Here is a 23,067-nt window from a genome sequence, read left to right on the forward strand (position 1 = left end):
GGCTCTTGGGAGGAGGATCCAAGAAAGGTGAAGGAAGAAGTCAACAATTTTTTTAACAATAAATTTAAAGCTGAAAGTTGGCCAGGGCTGAAATTGAATGGGGTTCCTTTTAAAACTGTTTCGGCTAAGGATAATGCCTTCTTAGTTAGGCATTTTGAGGCGTCTGAGATAAAAGATGCGGTGTGGGAGTGTGGTGGTGATAAGAGTCCGGGACCGGATGGTGGATGAGTTCTGGTTGCGAGGTATGTGGCCTAGAGGGAGTAATGCATCTTTTATCACGTTGATTCCAAAGGTTGATTCACCTCATTCTCTTAATGATTTCCGGCCTATTTCACTGATTGGTTGTATGTATAAAGTTGTGTCAAAATTGTTGGCTAATAGACTTAAGAAGGTGCTTGTGAAAGTAATCAGCGATAACCAGTTTGCTTTTCTGGGGGGGAGGAATATGCTAGACAGTGTGGTGATTGTGAATGAGGCGGTAGGGGTGGCAAAGAGGTCTAAGAGGTCAATTGTTATTTTCATGGTTGATTATGAGAAAGCATATGATTCTGTTCGATGGGATTTCTTTATGTATATGCTGGGTCGTATGAACTTCTGTTGATTGACGGTTTCTTTGGGGTGGTTCAGATGTGGAAAGGAAAATTGCTTGGGTAAAATGGGCTGATGTATGTAAACCCAAAGCTTTTGGTGGCTTGGGGATAAAAGATTTGGTTACTTTCAATAAGGCGCTTATTGAAAAATGGAGGTGGCGATTTGTGACAGAGCCTAATAGCTTCTTGTGCAGGGTAATTAAGTCTCAACTGGCCGATGGCAGGTGCTCTTCACCTTGGTGGAGGGATGTTCTCTCACTGTGTTTAGATGATAATTGGTTTGATTTAGAGATTATGAAATTTTTGGGGGAAGGGGATGCAACTAGATTTTGGCTGGAGGATTGGCTAGGTTTGGGACATTTGGAGGGAAGATTTCACAGACTGTATAATTTATCTCAAAACAAGTATGCTACTGTTAAGGAGGTGGGGGAGTGGAGTCAGGGTATTTGGGAGTGGAAATTTACATGGAGGAGGGGGTTGCGAGGTAGGGAGTTAGGGTGGCTTGATATACTGTTCAATACTATTAATATTGGTTGTCTGCGGGAAGGGAGGTCGGATAGGTGGTTGTGGGAACCAGGGGAGGAGGGAGTTTATTCGGTTAACTCAGCTTATTCTTTTTTGCATGTTTGCGATTCAGTGGATTCTTATATTGATTTCCAGTCAATTTGGAATGGATTTGCTCCATCAAACGTGAAAGCCTTTGTTTGGCGCGTGTTGCTCAACCGTATCCAGACAAAGGTTCATTTGAGGAGGCGCAGTGCGATTCCTGCAGCTGCAGATTTGCTTTGCCCTCTTTGTAATCTTGAAGAGGAGAGCTGTGATCACTTGTTCTGTACTTGTGCGCGATCTTTGGGTGTTTGGCTTGCCGTACATCGCTGGTTTGGATTTGTTACAGCTGTGCCTTCTTCGTCAAAGTCTCTCTTTAGCCAGTTTTCATTTTTGGCCAGAAACAAGAAACAGAGGCTTGCGGAGATGACGGTATGGATGGCTTCTTGCTGGTCCTTATGGCTTATTCGCAACAGTGTTATTTTTTCATATGGGGTTTGGGATGATGATTTTGTTTTGGACCTAATACAAGTCAGGTCCTGGCACTGGATAAAGGAGAAAGTGAGGGGGTTCCATTATTCATTTGTTTGAATGGAAGTCCAGCCCTTTAATTTGTCTTTCATCTGTGTGAAATTCGCTGGAGGCATGGGTGGGTTGTTTATCAGCTTGGAATCATCTTTGTTACATGCTCTTGTTGCTGTCTACGAATTGGGTGTCTGTTGGCTCATGGGGTTCTTGTTTGTGCTGATATGACAATGTGGGGTTGGGTAGTTGGTATCATGTAAGTTTGTACCTCAAAGTTGGGTGGCTTTAGCTTGTTGCAGTTTGATTGTACTGTTCTTTTTTCTTTTCTCTTCATCTCTTTTCTTGTATTTGGGTTTAGCACCCTTGTGCTATTTTTTAAATACAATTCTTTGGCTTATAAAAAAAAGTGTGATTAATCTTTTAATTGTGGTATTATTAGGTAAGTAGAATTATTGCAGACAAGTAGGGACACATATGCGCCAAAATATTTTGTTGTCTCTACTTTCTGAAAATTCTCCACATGTTTTGTTTTTGGCTTAAATAAGTTTTTGGTCCCCAACCTTTACCAAATGCTTGGTTTTCGTCCTTCGCCGGAGCAAAGGTGGGTTTTAGTCCCTAACCTTTACCACAAGATTTGGTTTTGGTCCCTCCGGTGCTCTGGGTCAACGCCGGAGCTCCGGTGGCCCATGTGGCATGGCCACGTGGGATTAATAAGCTGACATGGAATATTTTTTTCTTTTAAATTAAAAAACCTTATTTATTTAAAAAAAGAAATTATTAAAAATTCTAAAAAGAAATTATACTAAAAAAAAAAACATAAGTTATTTACTAAATTTTTTACCTCAAATCCTTCTTCATCATCTTCAACCATCATCTTCACCATGTGTTTAAAAAAAAAAAAATCTTTTTTATGTTGGAAAAGCTTGCAAATTTAGTAGAACTATTCAACCCAGAAATCAGCAAATCAACAAACCCAGAAATCCCTTCACCAAAAAAACCCAGTACACACCGTTGCTCAAGTACCAGTAGAAGCATCCTCACAATTAGCATGAAAGGCTCCGTTACTGCAGAGGGAGGGAGGGATTCGGTTCCTGGGTTTGTTGCTGGCTTGGGTTTTCCAGATCTGGTTCCGAAGCAGTGCATGACAGAGGTTTCTAGATCTGGGTTTGAGCTCCTCAGATTTGGAATAATGTTTTGGTTGATTGTAAATTGTAATTTTGGTTGATTCTGGAATGATGAAGATGATTATGAATAATTTCTTTGCTTTCTCTCTCTCCACTGTTCTTTTCCTTCCAACAAAATTAGGGTTTCCTTTTCAATTCAATGTGAGAGAAGAAGAAGAAGAAAAAATCATTCATCACATTAACATTCATAGAAAAATTGGGAAAAAACTGTGTGAGAAACCATGGTTCTCCTATGCGTATCCCTAAAGGTAATAATCCTTGAAGATCTATCTATCTATCTCTTAATGGATTTGATGGTTTTGATTCAGTGCTTTCCCCCTGATTTTGGAGGGTTTGTTGGAATAATAGTAGGGTTTAATTTAATTCAATTTGATTCGGCGCTTCCCCCTGATGTTGTGTGGATTAACATAGATGAAGAATGATTTTTTTTTAATTTTAATTAAATGAAGGATTTAATTATGGTTTTTTTATAGAATTAAAAAAAAAACTCCACCGAGGTGATGATTAGGAGTAGTTTTTTTCTTTTTTTACAGATTAAGAATAGTTTCATTATTAATTATTTTATTAATTTCATTTTTTTATAATTTAAATGAAAAATATAAATAAATTCCACGTCAGCTCATTAAACTGTCGTGACCATGCCACATGGGGTCACCGGAGCTCCGGCGTTGACCTAGAGCTTCGGAGGGACCAAAACCAAATCTTGTGGCAAAGGTTAGGGACTAAAACCCACCTTTACTCCGACGAGGGATGAAAACCAAGAATTTAGTAAAGGTTAGGGACCAAAAACTTATTTAAGCCGTTTTTTTATACAATCTTCATTACCAAGTAAATGATTTCTTTGGTTTGAAATGTTCAAACAGATAAATTGCACTGTAACCAACATATGTGGAGTGAATGCCATAAAATTAGTGTTTATTTTTTAAAATCCTGCTAATTAAATGCTTTAATTTATTTTTTTACTATTTGCGTTTAGCAGCGGTATTTTGACGATGCCCGCTAAATGCATATGTTTTTCATGGTCGCACGCCTCTTCCATGTGAATTTAAAGCTTATCACATGATACAAATTAGTGTTTATTACAATTTTTTCACTAACCTGTCACCAGAATTACCAAGGATGTCTTTGGAGTACCAAGGAGGTCATATATTTGGTTATGGGAATAAATCCCAAATAACTGATCAGGAGTCTAACTTATCAAGATTTGTAAATGACATAAAGTAGGGAGAGGAAATATTAGGGAGAAACATACCAGGAGCAGAAGCATGAGTTTCAGACACTGCAATTCAACAAAGTCATAGTAAGTGACATCCTTCAAGACAGGGAAAAGGCTGAAAAGCAAATTTGCTGAATTTTCATTCTCATTCTAACCAGAAAACTGATAAAATCATATATAGAGCACCCATCACTACTAGAAAAAGTACTTTTTACATCGATTATTTCTGACTTTCCACATCGGTTTGCATCCGATGTAAAAAAAGATGATGTGGTATGTCCTCAACTTTTCACATCGGTTGTATAACCGATGTGAAAAAATACTTTTTGACATTGGTTATCTGGTATAAGCGATGTGGTAAGTACACCTTTTGTAACACCCCACTTTTCGTTATTAGGTTATTCATTATTTTATCTTAATTATTATTATGTTATATGGTAATTTGATGAATTATGTGATTATAATTTAAATCTCATGTGATATAGAATAAGATTTAGATAAATAAGTTTGTTAGGTTTTTGTGTGAGTAATTGAGAGTGGGGCCCATTAGTATGACTATTTAAGGGATATGAGTGAATTAGAAAGAGAGAAATCAGAATTTGAGAATTGGAGAAGTTAGCAGAGGAGAAGAAAAGAAGCGTGAAAGAGAGAAGGGGAGAAAAGAGAAGAAAAAAACCTAGAATTTGATCTTCAAGAGGTAAGGGTTTGAATTTATCTTGTATAATTGTAGAATAACAGAGGTTGAGTTTAACATGAAGGAACCCTCATCTTTTTTGAAAATTCAGAACTGAGAGACTGTGTTGAGTGTTAACATGTGGTGAGAAAAATTGATTTTGAGCGAAATTGAGGTTCCGGGGAAAATTGGGTTCTGTTATGTTTTGCCCGCAGATACCCTAACAGTCTGTGTTGTAGAGAGCATAACTCTCTCTACAGAATTCCAAATTGAGTGAAACCAATTTTGTATGAAAGCTAACTCATAGGGCTATGTTGGGTAATATTTTCATAATTTTTCGATTGCTGGTTCAATACCAGAATTATTTGCAAGTTTATTCTGTTTCTGCCCGCAGACACCCTAGCAGCCTGTGTTATAGAGAGCATAACTCTCTCTACAGAATTCCGAATTGAGTGAAACCAATTTTGTATGAAAGCTAACTCATAGGGCTATATTGGGTAATATTATCATAATTTTTAGATTGCTGGTTCAATACCAGAATTATCTGCAAGTTCACTCTGTTTCTGCTCGCAGAAACCCTAACAGCCTGTGCTGTAGAGACCATAACTCTCTCTACAGAATTCCAAATTAGGTGAAACCGATTTTATATGAAAGCTAACGTATAAGGCTATGTTTGGTAAAATTTTCATAATTTTTGGACTGCTCATTTAGTACCAGGATTATATGCAAGTTTGCTATGTTTCTGCTTATTTCTGAGATTGATTCTGAAACTGATTCTAGTAATTGATATGAGACATTTGATGATTTTGTGTTGCTATTTTGTCAGTGGAATAGTGAATGATTTGATAATTGTATTGAAGTGTTATTTTGTGCAATTTTGGTGTGATTTCCGTTATGGAATTTGGTGAGAAAATATGTTATATATTTGGGGCTGGAGTGGTCTCAAAATTGCATGTTTTAATTTATGAGTTTTTGCACGAAATACACTTCATTTAGTCAAGAGGCAACGTGTCGGTTTTCATCGGAAAACTGAGGTTTGTCCCAGAACTGGCGTGGTTCTGGAAGTCTGGAGTGGACTTCATTGGTGGTTAACTGTCTGGAGTGGACGCGGTGATACCGCTAAGGTTAACAATTGGTACCACATGCATACATTAGAGTCTCACACACTAAGTTTCACGTTTTCAGTGGTTTTATGTGTTTGGTGATTTGTTGGTGAATTGTTTTGCTGTTGTGGTAAAGTCGAATTATTATTCTTCTTTAAGCTTATAATTTTTCGAAACATTAATAAGAATTGTGAAACTGTCTTGAGAGAAAATATTATAATCACTCAGATTTTAAAGTAAAGGTGAAGAGTTTATAAAGCAGGATCTGAATTGTTTACTTGCTCTTTGTTATGTTATATTTTATACAATGTAAGTTCTTACCCTTCTGTTGGAATGATGTTCTATGCGACATCGCTCAGGTACAGGAGGTAGAGATGTGGCTCATGAGGAGTAGCTTCGGAGAGTCTTAGCTTATGTTATTATTATTATTATTATTATTATAAAATAAGTGTCTTGCTCTGTAATGTAACACTGGTTAGATATTTTACGTTACTTTTACATTTATGTTGAGAGGATTTTATAATCTCTTCTTATGGAAGTTGTTGAATAATTTTCTAAATGATGGCGATGTCGTACTGTTGACGGCCGAAGTGCTTATGAAATTCAGTTCTGAGTATGATGAATTTTATTGGAATATCATGGAAGATAAACCTATTTAAATAAGTGATTTTATGCATCTTAGGATTATCTGACTGGTTTAGAAATTTCATTGGCAGGAATAATTCATTCTTTGAAAAGCATATGAACTTATAAATTTTCAAACACAATCAGTGTTAATTTTAATGAGTTTTCGTGAAGAAGTGTAATACTCCCTTGATATGTTTTTAAACTCTGATAAACGTTTTTAAATAAAACAATGGGAAAAAGGGGGTGTTACATTAGTGGTATCAGAGCATGGTCGGTTAGTAGACTAGGTTTATCAGCATGTTTATTAACATGTTTAATTCCTTTTGTATTCAATATGTGTCTATGACACAATCGATATTGTTTTGGTCAGTAGGATAGAAGAAGTCCTACCCCGAGTTGTTAATTTAAGGTAATTTTCGAGGGCGAAAATTCTTAAGTGGGGGAGAGTTGTAACACCCCACTTTTCGTTATTAGGTTATTCATTATTTTATCTTAATTATTATTATGTTATATGGTAATTTGATGAATTATGTGATTATAATTTAAATCTCATGTGATATAGAATAAGATTTAGATAAATAAGTTTGTTAGGTTTTTGTGTGAGTAATTGAGAGTGGGGCCCATTAGTATGACTATTTAAGGGATATGAGTGAATTAGAAAGAGAGAAATCAGAATTTGAGAATTGGAGAAGTTAGCAGAGGAGAAGAAAAGAAGCGTGAAAGAGAGAAGGGGAGAAAAGAGAAGAAAAAAACCTAGAATTTGATCTTCAAGAGGTAAGGGTTTGAATTTATCTTGTATAATTGTAGAATAACAGAGGTTGAGTTTAACATGAAGGAACCCTCATCTTTTTTGAAAATTCAGAACTGAGAGACTGTGTTGAGTGTTAACATGTGGTGAGAAAAATTGATTTTGAGCGAAATTGAGGTTCCGGGGAAAATTGGGTTCTGTTATGTTTTGCCCGCAGATACCCTAACAGTCTGTGTTGTAGAGAGCATAACTCTCTCTACAGAATTCCAAATTGAGTGAAACCAATTTTGTATGAAAGCTAACTCATAGGGCTATGTTGGGTAATATTTTCATAATTTTTCGATTGCTGGTTCAATACCAGAATTATTTGCAAGTTTATTCTGTTTCTGCCCGCAGACACCCTAGCAGCCTGTGTTATAGAGAGCATAACTCTCTCTACAGAATTCCGAATTGAGTGAAACCAATTTTGTATGAAATCTAACTCATAGGGCTATATTGGGTAATATTATCATAATTTTTAGATTGCTGGTTCAATACCAGAATTATCTGCAAGTTCACTCTGTTTCTGCTCGCAGAAACCCTAACAGCCTGTGCTGTAGAGACCATAACTCTCTCTACAGAATTCCAAATTAGGTGAAACCAATTTTATATGAAAGCTAACGTATAAGGCTATGTTTGGTAAAATTTTCATAATTTTTGGACTGCTCATTTAGTACCAGGATTATATGCAAGTTTGCTATGTTTCTGCTTATTTCTGAGATTGATTCTGAAACTGATTCTAGTAATTGATATGAGACATTTGATGATTTTGTGTTGCTATTTTGTCAGTGGAATAGTGAATGATTTGATAATTGTATTGAAGTGTTATTTTGTGCAATTTTGGTGTGATTTCCGTTATGGAATTTGGTGAGAAAATATGTTATATATTTGGGGCTGGAGTGGTCTCAAAATTGCATGTTTTAATTTATGAGTTTTTGCACGAAATACACTTCATTTAGTCAAGAGGCAACGTGTCGGTTTTCATCGGAAAACTGAGGTTTGTCCCAGAACTGGCGTGGTTCTGGAAGTCTGGAGTGGACTTCATTGGTGGTTAACTGTCTGGAGTGGACGCGGTGATACCGCTAAGGTTAACAATTGGTACCACATGCATACATTAGAGTCTCACACACTAAGTTTCACGTTTTCAGTGGTTTTATGTGTTTGGTGATTTGTTGGTGAATTGTTTTGCTGTTGTGGTAAAGTCGAATTATTATTCTTCTTTAAGCTTATAATTTTTCGAAACATTAATAAGAATTGTGAAACTGTCTTGAGAGAAAATATTATAATCACTCAGATTTTAAAGTAAAGGTGAAGAGTTTATAAAGCAGGATCTGAATTGTTTACTTGCTCTTTGTTATGTTATATTTTATACAATGTAAGTTCTTACCCTTCTGTTGGAATGATGTTCTATGCGACATCGCTCAGGTACAGGAGGTAGAGATGTGGCTCATGAGGAGTAGCTTCGGAGAGTCTTAGCTTATGTTATTATTATTATTATTATTATTATTATAAAATAAGTGTCTTGCTCTGTAATGTAACACTGGTTAGATATTTTACGTTACTTTTACATTTATGTTGAGAGGATTTTATAATCTCTTCTTATGGAAGTTGTTGAATAATTTTCTAAATGATGGCGATGTTGTACTGTTGACGGCCGAAGTGCTTATGAAATTCAGTTCTGAGTATGATGAATTTTATTGGAATATCATGGAAGATAAACCTATTTAAATAAGTGATTTTATGCATCTTAGGATTATCTGACTGGTTTAGAAATTTCATTGGCAGGAATAATTCATTCTTTGAAAAGCATATGAACTTATAAATTTTCAAACACAATCAGTGTTAATTTTAATGAGTTTTCGTGAAGAAGTGTAATACTCCCTTGATATGTTTTTAAACTCTGATAAACGTTTTTAAATAAAACAATGGGAAAAAGGGGGTGTTACACCTTTCACATCGGGTGAGACAAAAAACCGTTGTGAAATGTATAAACGTGCCAAAAAAAAAAGCATTTTACATCGGTTTATATTCAAAACCGATGTGAAATACAACATTTCACATCGGTTATACCAGATAACCGATGTGAAATGTGTACTTACCACATCAGTCATGTTTGAAACTAATGTAAAATGTTTTTTTTTTCGCTTTTTTTAAACTAATTTGACCTGTACATATTTTTTTAAAAATGAACATTTACTAGAATAAAAGAGATCTTGAAAACACACTCTCTCAAGTGAGTTTTAGCATCAAAGGGAAATACATAGCAAAGCAGCAATAAAACAGAATAGACATGGAAGAACTATAGCAAATCTAACTAGTACTAAAACTAACTAGTAAAGACAAGTGCAAAAAATAGTCAACATATCAGTAGAGGCGTGCAAGCCAGCATGAGGTTAACAATAGAGAAATAGACCAGCAAAGATGGAAGAAAGCAATATGCTACAAGTTAACTATTCTAATGGCTTGATAAAGAATGTGTTAATCAACACAATACACACACAACAGGTGCGAGCGAACGGAAGTAGGAACCTGCAGGTGCGAGCGACCGGGTCCCGATTTAGAAACTTGAAGTGAGTGATGGGTACAGAGAGGAGTTGAGTGTCGAAGCGGTTTAATATTAGGGTTTTGATGGGTATAGAGAGGAAGAGGAAGGTGAGTTTGTTTGATGTGGAGGATGACTCCGCCGTCAAGATGGCCAAAACCAACGGCGCCACCACCAAACGCACAGTGAAAAGAGGGACTGATCGAGGAAGAAAGACTGAGGAAGAAAGCTTTCAGCGTTTGTGTAAAAATTAAAGAAAAGAGGGACTTTTCCCAACAGTTGTTATGTAACCGATGTGAAAACTAAAGAAAAGATGGACTTTTCCCGACAGTTGTTATATAACCGATGCGAAAACTAAAGAAAATAGGGACTTTTCCCAACGGTTGTAATATAACCGATGTGAAAAATAAAGAAAGAATGACTTTTCCTAACGTTTGTAATGTAACTGATGTGAAAAGTACTTCATTAAAATTTCAAAAATGTCACCGCATTTAGCTTTCACATCGCTTATTTTATGAACCGTTGTAAAAAATGTTTACTAATTACTTTTCACATCAGACATATTCCCAACTGATATGAAAACTCTCATAAAAGTTTACTATAATTTCAATATTGCCAACACATTATCTTTCACATCAGGTATTTCATCCACCGTTGTGAAAACCCTAATGTAGAAAATACTTTTTCTAGTAGTGCATTATTCTAAGGAACAACGGTCAAAGGAAAGAATTTGTCATTCAAATGCAAAGGCAGAGAGAAGCTTTTAACATGAAATCAAAATACTTCATAATGTCGATCAATCATGAGTCAGGCAAAGAGAAAGCAAACAAATCATAGCAAAATTAGACCAATCATAGCAAAATTAGGGGAAAGGGGGAGAAATCGAGAATTCAAAGAATCAACTATAACATCTTAGAAAATTTTATTTTCAATGTTTGGTCTTTTACTCATTTATGAACATTGGTTGAATAGTATCGTGATGTTTTCTAGAATTTTCATCTAGTAATCAATGGATATTGGAAATCACATGGTAGGTATACTTGATACTTCAATAGTGTAGCCTATGGTAAAACGAAATCTTGATGGGTAGGAACCATTTAGACTATGTCATGAAAGGGTATGGTTTGAGACATTATGACTTCTCATGTAAGATTCTATGTGAACCATTATAACCCTACGTGAGAGAGTAATCCCTCTCTACTTTCTCCATAAATTTGTGACTTGAGACACATAAAATTTGTTATACTATTATCTAAATCTCATCAAAGTTGAAAAAGAAGTGGAGAACGATTCTATCCTAGAAAAGGAAGACAACTAAGTAGAACAAGAAGACTTCTAATATGAAGTTAAGTTGTTATGCATACTAGAGCTATGTCGTCATCTCTTCTCTTAATTTATTCGTGTCCTAAATTCATGCAAGTATGATCCTATATGTGATTCATGTTCCTTTTATATTGTGGGTTTTTTTTTTTGATAAGCAAGGAATGTATTGAATAAGCACAAGGGGTGCTAACCCATATACAAATAGATAAGAAAGAGGACGAAAAGAAAAACAGAAAAACAGAACCAATCTAATAGTAATGAATCCCAAAACAATTCACAGCAACAATGCGTCCCCAAAGCACCACCAACAAATTGAGACAATGATAAGCAATACCAATCCAATGAATCCTAGCATTATAACCCACGTGACAGGGCCTTCCAAACCAGTACCTCCAACTGAATAAACTTGAAGTGTGAGACCCAAAATTTCAGTTATAGAATTAATTAATTAAATTCCTAACCACGATTAGGTTTCGACGTATCGTGAAGGAAATCTGAACAAGTGTTTACTGAATGGAATAAAGTTATGAAGGAGAAAGTTCAGGAAAAGACTAAGAATAGTATTAAAGTCGATATAAGTTATAGCGCGAGTCTTATTCGCTTACGCATAGGGCAAGAACGTTAGTAAACGACTAATTTACTCTTAAAACACTATAGGAACTAATTCCAAAAATCTTCAGAGAAATATAAGAATTTCTCTTATTCATTTCCATGACAAGTGTTTCGACATGAAACCCTGGAATGTACGAACGTCCGATTCCAATTCTCGGAAGTTTGCCGAAACTGAATCTCTGATAGCTCCATAACCTTAAAATAAACTGCCAATGAAGGCTTTTTCCATTCGGAGCTTCAAACGAAGATTCCACACGCGCGAACCGATTTCTTTCGATGTTTCTAACCTTTCTTCAGAAGGAAGTTTTCTCATCCGACATTAATTGTAAAAAGTAGTTTTGCGGCATATTTTGAAGCAGTTTGCGTTCAAGTCGTTTTCTCACTTAAATGAACCCGATGCAAGTATCGTCCTTTCTTGGATCGACACTTAGCTTAGATGCACAATATGACAACGTCATATTTATTCTAAAATGTCTCAAAATTATTCTTTAGCTCAATTTTTACTCATTTCTTTGTCCATAGATCATTTTAATTTGCTCAAAGTGATCCAAATTTATATTTTATTATTTCATAAAGTTCATCATAATTTTTAGGATAATGATATATCATCCTTATATTTTTCTCTTAACTCTATGAGCTAAATTCTACGGTATCTAAACCAATTTGTACCGTTAAATATTGTTTTATAATGTGTATATATATATATATATATATATATATATATATATATATATATATATATATATATATATAACTCACGCACACCCTCCCTCACAATTCTAATCCTCACCACATATTCATTACCAGCACCAATTCCTTCTTCTTGGCAACGTACAGCACCTCACCGACCTCACCATTTCATTCATTTCCTCCTTATTTCTTAAGAGAGGCCGTGAGCAAGGAGGAAGGGGAGATTCCAGCACCGTTTCGTCGTTTCTTGACCGATCGTCGCACTAACAGTTGCTACGCGTAGACCTCGGATGCTATTTCTTACCCCTGATCATAAATTATGTCGCTTTTCTCTATGTCTTTCTGTGCTCAAAGTTTTGAGCTTTTTGTTAAACAGTCCAAATAACTTGATTTCTCTGTCTAAACTTATTCCCTGCATGCCCAAGAGCATATTTAGCGGATTACATTTCGCCGAGTTTCAATTCTGCTTGAAAAACCCATTTTTTACCAAAACTTCGTCCTCTAGACTTAAAACTCTCGACTGAGCTTAGCGCCAGTAGGATTAGTTGTAATAAACGTCATTGGTGACGTGCCCATAATTTGTTTTTCGAAATTCCAATTTTGAAATTCCGAGCTAAAAACACTAACCAAAATACCCCTGCGTTAGTTTTCGATCCGATAACTTTTCCGAACTTTAATTCGCCTTAGTTACGACTAATGATAATCTAGGAACCAAGTTTGATCGAAGAAAAAGCGGCGAACACAATTGCATGTGTGTGGCCGAGAGCACCCTTTAGGGGGGAGGAAATTTCTCTTTTTCGAAAACTTGTCTTATCGCGTTAGATTATCGTACTTCGGAGTTTATGATGCTTCATGTAACCTTAGTAATTATTGTTTGCTGAGTTTCTGACTGATTGTGATTGAATTCTGTGGTTTTCGCTCTAAGGTTCGGTTGTGGAAACCTTGGGCTTGACTGAGCAAGCTTGTGAGCGTGACTTACACCGTGATTCTGGAGGAACTAGAGGTTAGGGCAACTTACTTACTAGCTAATTGTATTGTAGGCGTCGATAACTTCGACATGAATACTGCTTGATATTGAAGATTGCATTGAATATTGTTTATCGCTTTGAATTGGAAAATGTTTTCTGGAGGCTTCGACCGAGTAAAACTTATATGAGACGTGTGTCTCCGTTTTCTAAGAGGCTTCGGCCGTTTACTGGTTTCCGTCATATGATTTCCGCACTGAATTATTGTTATATTGATATTGTTATTGAACTGAGCTATATGCCATTACTTCTGTTGAGTTTACGATGTCCTGCATATGCTCTATTGAATTGTACTGACTTGAGATCGTACATGATTATATGATTTCGGAATGTGGGAAAACGTGAGGTTTTGCCATGCTAATGACGAGGTTTGGGAAATGTTATGAAGGCTTTGACCGGAGGTCTAAGCCATAGTCATTTTAGGATCGAGACCTTCCCGGGGAATTACTTGGGTTTATTGGGATCTTTTTACTTATAGAGTTTTGGAACAAAAGAGAAATGAAACTTGACTTCATAAATGAAATTCATAATGCATTAACCAAAGATAGAACATCTTCAAATAGTAATAACAATTTCTTGGAAAAGACTTAGGATCTGAAATAAGTTTGAAAACGGGAAGTGTCGGCGATCCTAGCGTTGTGACTGGGACAGTCACTGAGTGCGGATGACACTCCTTGCTCCTTGAGCATTTGGTTCAGTCTTCAAGAGGATGAGCTGTTGTGACGAGAAGTCACAGAATGCGAGCAGCATTCTCTTTAATCGTTGATGAGTTGTTTGGCCATCGAGATGGTGAGCCAGGGTAACTTGAAAGGTCACTGAGTGCGAGATGCATTCTTTTGCTCGTGGAGCAGTTTGGTTGGCCATCGAGGCGGTGAGCCAAAGTGACTAGGGAAGTTACCAAGTGCGACTAGCACTTCCTTGTGTACCTTAGGGTATTGTAGAGACAATGTACTCTAGCTAGACACGCGTATCTTGGTGAGAACGTTTCGTTGTTTGGCTAACCATATTGCATTCATGCATACATTTCTTGGAAAGTGTGCTGCTTTCCGAAGGACGATCTCAGATCGGACTTCATTGAAGCGAGATGCTTCACAGGAGCGTGCTGCTTCACAGGAGCGAGATGCTTCATAAAAGCGAGATGCTTTAGCGGAGTGAGATGCTTGGCTCGTCCCATCCGTCGAGATGGTGACATTTTATCCGGATCATCTTTTGAGCATGACATTGCATTGGCACGCCATGCACCTAACTATATTTGTTGATGTGTTGAAGATCCAATTGTCATTTGTGATTTGATGTCGATAAACAATCGTTATATATCTTGATGATTTGATGTTGATTGTAAGGCCCTATTTCATTTTTGTATTGATTTGAGAAAAATTGAATAAAAATGAGGTTTTTGTTCAAGTTTGGAAATCGGCAGAATTCAACTGTCAACTTGTGTGAATTTTTAGAGGGTCTTAACGACCTTATTTGGGAAAACTTCCTTCATGAGAGTTGTAGCCCTTTAAGTGTATAAAATTCTCGAAGTGGAATCAGGTCATTCCGACATCTGTAGCTCGAGATATTCGAATTCTACTGAGCAAGGGCCGGGCTGTAATGTGCCAGCGGATTAAGTGTTGTATTTTCTTTTTAATTCCGAGTTTAATTGGGTTTTAATTATAAAGAGCGGGGCCTATCTGTAATTTGGACCTGGTTAAGTGGTGATTACTAATGGGTCAAGGGTGGTTGCAGGCTTAAGTGAAAAGAAGAAGAAAAAAATGAAACCCTAGCCCACATGTGTGTGAGGCCGCGGGTTGCATGGGAAATAAGGGGGGGGGGGGAAACCCTTATTTTCCCCTCATTCTGAACAACAGAAACCATACAGCTCCACGTGAAAACCTGAGAGAGAGCAAGAGAGAGACGCCGCCGATCAAGCCGCCACCACCGCCAGTGACGCACGCGCGAGAGGGAGAACCTTGCGAGAGAGAGAGAGAGCTGCGAGGGAGAGTGAGGGGACGTGGACAGCAGCGTTCTTGGACCTTTTCTTCACCGAAACCTTTTCCTTTTCACCAAGTTAGCCAAGGTAAGGGTTGGTCCTAGGATTGGGTAGGTTGTTAGGGAATTGTTGCCATGATTTGTTGTGAAAAGTTTTGTTGTTGGAGGGTTTTGCATGAGGGTTTGGTTCTGGGATAACTTGCTGGATTTTTATGATCATGATGCTTGCTGGATTTTTCCATGAGATACCATGTGTTATTGTTTCACTATTTGCTATTCTTGCCTTAGACCTTGATGCTTTGTGAAGATCCCATGCAATACTTGATAAGTTTGACATGAAATTTATTTGTCCAACGTGATGATTGAGATGTGTTAGGTTCTGAAATCTTTTCATAGGGTGATTCCACATGAATATATGATGTTTTGTTGCTGGAAAATGGCTTTGAAACTTTGCACTTGCATCTTCAAAATTTTAATTTAGAGCAGAAGTGACTCTTCCAGTTTTCTGTACTGGACAGCGGACTTCATGGCCCGATATCACCTATTTATGGTCTTCAGATGAAAACGTGGTAAACTAGGAAGTTATAGATCTTCGAATTAGCTTTCTAGGCATATAACGAACAAAATTTTTGGTTTAGTAATGAGGCCTAGAGATCGGTTTTAGTGACTGATACGCCTGCTGTTTTCCCTGTACCGGACAGCGAGCTTCAAAGCCTAATATCACCAGGTTCTGGGTTTCAAAAGAAAAAGTATTAAACTAGAAAGTGGTATATTTTCGAAATAGCTTTCCAGACATGTAAAGTATGTCACATTCGGTTGAGAATTGAGTTCGGGTGATCGTTGTTAGTGATCGCTGTTCCTGCTGTTTTTTTTTAGAAAATGAATATGACAGTTGTTCCATAAAACTTGAATCTACTAGTTTTTGGGTTGGATGTTTTCTGAATTTGGAATATCTAATTTACTTGTATGGTATTGATGTATTTTGTTACTGGCTGGATTATTCTGTAAAAAAGGTCGCTCATCCAGCTGTAAGTCCTTTTGGTGCTGTGATTATTACTGTCATTTAAGTTGCATTATCCGCTGTTGAAAACGTTAAGACTCTAGGTTGACTATTAGAGCCCTAACAAAGAGAAATGAGAACTTAATCGCTTGCAAGTAAAATGTGATGTAATTGGACATAGGTCTAGTGAAGACTATGGGTCATGAGAACGATGGTACCGTTAGAGACAAACGGTTACTTGCACGCGAGGGTGTTTTGTGGGTCCCCACGTGATTTGGTTGACTGCGGTCACCTTGTGATTCTGTGGACGGGCGGTGTGTCCGGCGGACGGTGTGTCCCCCCACATGAATGAGGGTTGTACGGTGTGTCCCGTCCGAGAATTGTTCATCTGCGGATGATCGTGAATATGGTCATTGGTGTTGAGGTGGTTGTGTGAATGGTGAGGTCGCTAGCCTAACTGAACTTAGGTGACTGACTGAGATGTAACCTAAACATTATGCTTACTATATCTTGTTATTTATGAGAATTACATGGATATGTGATTGTTTATATGAGAACATGAGATCTGACCCTTGCGCTACTTGTTTATGTGTTTATTTGGGGGGTAGATGGTCATGAAGATAAGGGCGACGACTCATTCTTGGGAGCTGATACTCTGTGACGAGCCACTACCGGATGAAGACTACACTTCAGATAAAGAGGAAGAAGATAAAGAGAAAGAGGCCGAGGATTTGGGTTGGGTTGAGAGACATCCATCTTCTCTTTGGGTTGAGAGTACCGAGTTCGGGAAGCATTGAACAATTATTTTGCTTTCATTTGGATAATTAAAGTTGATGTAATTTACTTTGGTTTTAGATGTATGTTTCATAGACGTATGTTTCATACTTATTTTATTTAATTCAAAAGTTTTGAGATGATGTTTACTTCCGCGAGATTTGTAAAGGTTAATCTTTCAAGAGTTTCGCGATTAATGAATCTTTTATCATTAATTAAAGGTTAATTAATTGATCGGCGAAAATTCTTTGTAAAAATACACGTGATTGGTTACTGTGTGACACCCGAGAAATCGGGGCGTTACATTGATAAATATACTATGTATATACCTTAGGGTAGGCAATACATAAGTTATACGTATCTATACAACATATATATATATATATATATATATATATATACCCCCTTATTCTTCAAATGTTGGTTGTATATCTATTGTATACTGTAAGTTGACCCTAGCGCCTTGGCTTTATTTGTATGTCTGTGTTTGGGCGGTCGGCCTGCTGCCAGACGTTCGACAGCTGGTTCGTGATGATTCGTCACTCGGGGAGGACTAGGAGCGTAATGACCATTACTGAAGTTTCGACGAGGACCCGGACTGAATGCAAGACCAGATGAGGGTCGATGATGGAAGTTTAGGGTATGGGTGTTTAGAGCCTACTAAGGTAGAGTGTTAGTGTCATAGCTCTGATTTTCATTTCTTATTTTGGGGCAGGGTAGGTCCCCGACTATTAGCTTTTTGTGTGGTTCTCTTCCATGAGGATCACAGGGAGTTTGTCGGACGTAGGAGGTCCTTTGGAGGCCGTTTTGGGCTGACTTACTTTCTTGGAGGACTGTATTTATAAAACTTATGACTCTGTCTATGAGTTGCACTTATTTTTCTACGGGCGCTATTTTCAATTACTTGATGTTACTTTCCGCCACTTGAGGACACTCGTGGCGATGTTTTTGGTTGCAGCGAGGGCTGTGCTTATATTGTATATTAGTCACTGTTAATCGCGAATGGGTTGAGTCTTTATTTCAACAAGTCTTTTCATTTAAAAAAAAAGAGAAAAACGAAAAGAAAAAAAATACCTGCTTTTCCACTTTGTTTTATTTTTGAGTTACTAAAGTGACACCCGGAAATCGGGGTGTTACATGAAGAACTCAAACCAGCCACCAACTTGACAAAACAGCAAAATAGCATACATGACATCAACCTGTACTACAAGGAATGTATGCAAGCTTCTGGGCAATTTTTCCATTCAAATAGTGAGAATCCAACCCCATTCAATTTAAGACGGATCTAATTCCATGAACGGAACTGAATTAAATCCAACAAGTGGTCTCTATCAAACTCTACAGCTTTAAAAATAATTTCATTACGAATTAGCCATACTGACCACACAACAGCAAACCAGACAGCAGGCTCACCCAACTTTTGAGTTTTATTCCAGCCATGACTAGGGAATTGCAAGAAGTGATCCCGAGGCGAGTCATGAAAAACAATCGGGCTATCCAACCAGCCACTGCAAATGCCCAAATCTCACGAATCTTCGGGCAAGACGACATTAAGTGAGCAGTGGTTTCCAACGCAGTATGTCAGAAAATACAGGAGACATCGTCTTGAATCTGAAGCACCCCTCTTCGGAGCAATTGTTGTCTACTTTGGAGGCGATCTAACATCAACCGCCAAGCAAACGCCTTAACGTTTGAAGGCACATGGGCTGCCCACAAGAGTTTGAACGTTTGGTCCGGCTCATCATCACCAAATCCCTGCAAAAAAGAATAAGCACTGTTAGTTGTATAAGTCTCTTCTCGACTCGGGGACCACTTCCACTCATCATTTTGACCCTCCCTTAAGTTTACAAAACTCACTTCCTCACTCATTTTTTGAACCCACCCCTTCTCTCTCTCACTCAATCGTCTTCTCCAAGAGAAATTCCACCTCCACGCTCCATGCACCCAAGCCCCCATCTCCTTAATGTTAGCATACTTCTGTCGAGACAGATTAAAGAGTCAATGAAAGTGAACACACAAAGTACCAGCACCCGTCCAATCCTCCGACCAGAAACTAGTCGCATCACCATTTCTAACAGTTTTAGTAAGGCCAGCTTCAACCCAATCCCCCCCCCCCATTATGATCCAAGCACGCCACCTTGACATCCCTCCACCAAGGAGATTCAGAGGCAGGCCCATTCATATCCAACTTTGCCTTAATTACACGACACCATAAACTATTTGGCTCAGTCAATAAACGCCACCTCCATTTCCCAAGCAGAGCTTTATTAAAAATTATCCAATACTTCAACCCAAGTCCCCCCAAATCCTTTGGTTGGCAGACCCGCTTCCAGCTTACCCAAGAAATTTTCCGCTCATCCAACAAGCCTCCCCACAAAAATTTGCGCATAATTCTCCTACATTCCCTCTCAACACCCACTGGAATTTTAAAATAGGAGAGAAAAAATAGCGGAAGAGACGACAAAACACTCTGAATCAAACAAATCCGCCCACCAAAAGATATGTGTCTGCGACGCCAAGGATTAAGTTTAGCACGCATCTTTTGAACAATCGATGCCCAAGTTGAGGACAACCGAGCCCTGCTTCCCACCGGAATGCCAAGATAAACAAAAGGAATAGCCATAACCTTACAATGGAGCACAGAAGCCAACCTACTAGTAGTACCCTCATCTACAGCAACTGTCACCAATTTACTCTTATGGAAATAAATTTTCAACCTTGACACCAATTCAAAGCACCTCAGAATGCCTTTCATTACCCTTACATTTTGAATAGAAGCTTCCCCAAAGAAGATCGTGTCATCTGCAAACTGAAGATTCGGCACCTCTAATTGTCCTCCACCCACAGTATATGTAAGGCCCGAGTTTTTAAGTTCATGCTAAGTGAATAAACTTCTTATTCACGATTAGGGTTGATGTAATGTGAAGGGAAACCTGAACGAAAGTTTATTAAATGAAATATATTTATGAAGGAGAAAGTTCAAGGATTTCATTATGATCGATAAAAGTTATAGCACGAACGTTTTACGCTTAAACCTAGGTCAGAAACCCTAGTATATAGCTAATTTTCACTTTTAGGCACGACGGAAGCTAATTCCAAAAATCTTCAGAGAAATGTTAGAACTTCTCTTTTTCCATATATCACAATCGTTTCGAGGCGAAACTCTAGGATCTACGAACGTCCGATTCCAATCATCGGAAGTTTGCCGAAACCGAATCCCTGGTATTTCAAAACCCTAGAATTTCTCGACAATGAAGACTTTATCTATTCAGAGCTTCAAATGAATATTCTACACGCGCACACCCATTTCTCTTGATGATTTCAATCTTTCTTCCGAAGGAAGTTTTCTATTCCGACATTCGATGCAAAAAGCAACTTATCGGGTAAAATAGTTTTGTACCGACTATGCATTAGTTGCCAAAAATACAAGGAGACCTCTTTATAGTTTTGGAATTCTTTTGCCAAAACATATCTATTAATTCACGGAGAATGACGCCGGAAAAATCAGATTCGCGAAACTTTCATTTTCCCGCGAATTTCCAACCTTTATATATAGCAAAGAAAGGAAGAAAAACTCAAATTCTCCTCCATTTTCTCTCTTCAAACCCGCGGCCAAGAACAAGGAAGAAGGAAGAAGAGTTTTTGTTCAAACCTTGCTTGATCGTCGATCAATCAGTTGCTGCTTCAAGGCTTCGAGGTATAGTCGCTAATCCTTACCTCTGATCGCTTTTTCCATAGCTTTTCTGTAGAGTTTTCTGAGCGGATAGTTTATGGGTTTTTGCAAAACTATCCTGAATCTTTCATTTCTGATTCTAAACCTCTTCCTTATGTGCCCAAGATCACTTCTGCCGGATTAGATTTTCCGTTATGTCGCCGGAATTCCGCCGGAATCAATTTGAACCTAAAATACCCATTTTTGGAGTTTTTGGTGTAAAGCTTCAACCTTTAGGCTGAAAACTATCGCCTTAGCTTAGTGCTAGTAGGATTAGTTGTCATAAACGTCGTTGGTGACGTCCCTGCAAAATTTTATTTTTGGGATTTCAGTTTTGAAAATCCTAAGTTAAAAATCATGACCAAAATACCCCTGCGACAGTTTTTGATCCGATAATTTTTCCGAGTTCAGAATACCCTTAGTTACGGCTTATGAAAGCATAGGAACCAAGTTTGATCGAAGAAAAACCGAACCTTACAATTACCAAAAGTGGCCGTGAGCTATTAGGGGGGAGGAGGAAATTCTCCTTTTCCGAAAACTTGTCTTTCGCGCTAGATTATCGTACCTTAGAGTATAGATTACTTCGAGTAACCTTAGTAAGTATCGATAGCTTAGTTTTCGATAGATTCTTATAGTATTCTGTGATTTTATTGTAAAGGTGCTTTTGAGGATTTCTCTGAGGAACAACACTTTGAGTGCGAGGAAGCGCTTGACGATCATACTGGAGAACCTTCAGGTGAGGGCTTCTCACTGAATCTCTAGTTAATGCTTAGGGTCGATGTTTCGACATTGTTTACTGTTTATGCACTGGAATTGTGTGTGATTGGAAAATGTTTTCTGAGGCTTCGGCTGACAATGTAGATGATTCATCTACTGAATGTTTTTGAGATTGACTTACATGCTATGTGCTATGTGGGTAATCTAGGATGTGTGGTGCATGCTTTATATGCTAAGTGCTAAGTGTTAATGTTGAGATTTCTTGATATATGACATGTTGTTGATTGTGATGATTTAAATATGCTTTACACTGGAAATCTGAGATTCTGAATGGTGAGAATAGCGGGCAGGTCATGCCGATTTTATTTTGAGAGTTTTGAGAAAGTTTGATAGGACGAATGAGATTCGGGCCTTGTATAGGGTTTATGGATCGAGACATTCTCTGGAGTCATTTGGGGATTCGAAGATCCCGAGAACTTATAGGATTCGCGATAAGACTAAAGGGATAATTATTTTGTAAAGAAAACTCATAAGACATTAAACAACCTCTAAATCTTTAAGTAATGGTATAAATCTCGAAAGGAGGCTTTGGATGCAAATCATAGTTTTGGAAAACGAGAAGTGTCGTCGGATCCAAGTGTTGAGTCTGTTGTTGATGTGCTGTTGGAGCAGCGTTTGTTGTTGTGCTGTTGGAGCAGCGTTGGTTGTTGTGCTGTTGGAGCAGCGATGTTGTTGGGCTATCCTGGGGATAAGTCCGGGAAACCGTTAGTTTCCGAGAGTATGATACTCTGTGCTCGCTGAGCAGTTGTGACCATCGGATTGAGATGAGTCGGATGATTTGGAGATCATCGTGGGTTATGTGTTGGCGTGAAGTGTGTCTTTTGTCGCAGAATCGACTTTACCTTAGGGTAAGCTTTTAGAAACTTTAATTTACCTAGAACACGTGGCGACGTGTCGAGTGAGATCGGAGACGTTGGTTGACTAATCATCCTGCATTCATGCAACATTAATGGGGTATTAACACAGGACGTACTCTGGACCTCGTCGGATTCCAAAATGGTCATAAGACCCGGATTTCCGTGATAGAGCGTCTGTAGACGTCTCTTGTAGCAGACCGAAATGGCAGACCTACGGGTTACGGCTGATCTGACTACCGTTGTTGTTGGAGTAAGAGGCACGCGGGCCGAAATGGCACCACCGTGGCTGGTGAAGGGCTGATCCGTTGATGTCCATCCGCTCCGGATTGCATATTGGTTGACTGGGTTAACCTGCATACATATCATGCAACATGCATACTAATTTAGTTGTTGAGTGTGATTGGTAATTGTTAAACCTATTTGGAACATGCTAATTGCTATTATTGCGTTTATGTTATTGTGGAACATGCAACCCTAGGAATGACATCTCTAGCTATAAGCCTAAGTGGCTATCTATTACTTGTACCTAT

General features: G+C 38.0%; 1 protein-coding gene and 1 long non-coding RNA gene across 2 annotated transcripts; both read left to right on the forward strand.

The window, feature by feature from the left end:
• The first annotated feature begins 244 nt into the window (after positions 1 to 244).
• LOC130744129 (uncharacterized) lies at positions 245 to 1,727 on the forward strand. Its single transcript, XM_057596318.1, has 2 exons — positions 245 to 584; positions 628 to 1,727. The coding sequence occupies exons 1-2, from the start codon at positions 245 to 247 to the stop codon at positions 1,725 to 1,727; spliced, it is 1,440 nt and encodes a 479-aa protein (XP_057452301.1).
• Positions 1,728 to 4,503: 2,776 nt separating this feature from the next.
• On the forward strand, positions 4,504 to 6,453 carry LOC130748324 (uncharacterized). Its single transcript, XR_009022652.1, has 2 exons — positions 4,504 to 4,758; positions 6,197 to 6,453. It is a non-coding gene; the product is annotated as an uncharacterized LOC130748324 (long non-coding RNA).
• The last annotated feature ends 16,614 nt before the right edge of the window (positions 6,454 to 23,067 follow it).

This window comes from Lotus japonicus, chromosome 3, assembly GCF_012489685.1.
Source record: "Lotus japonicus ecotype B-129 chromosome 3, LjGifu_v1.2".
Taxonomy (NCBI): Eukaryota; Viridiplantae; Streptophyta; class Magnoliopsida; order Fabales; family Fabaceae; genus Lotus; species Lotus japonicus.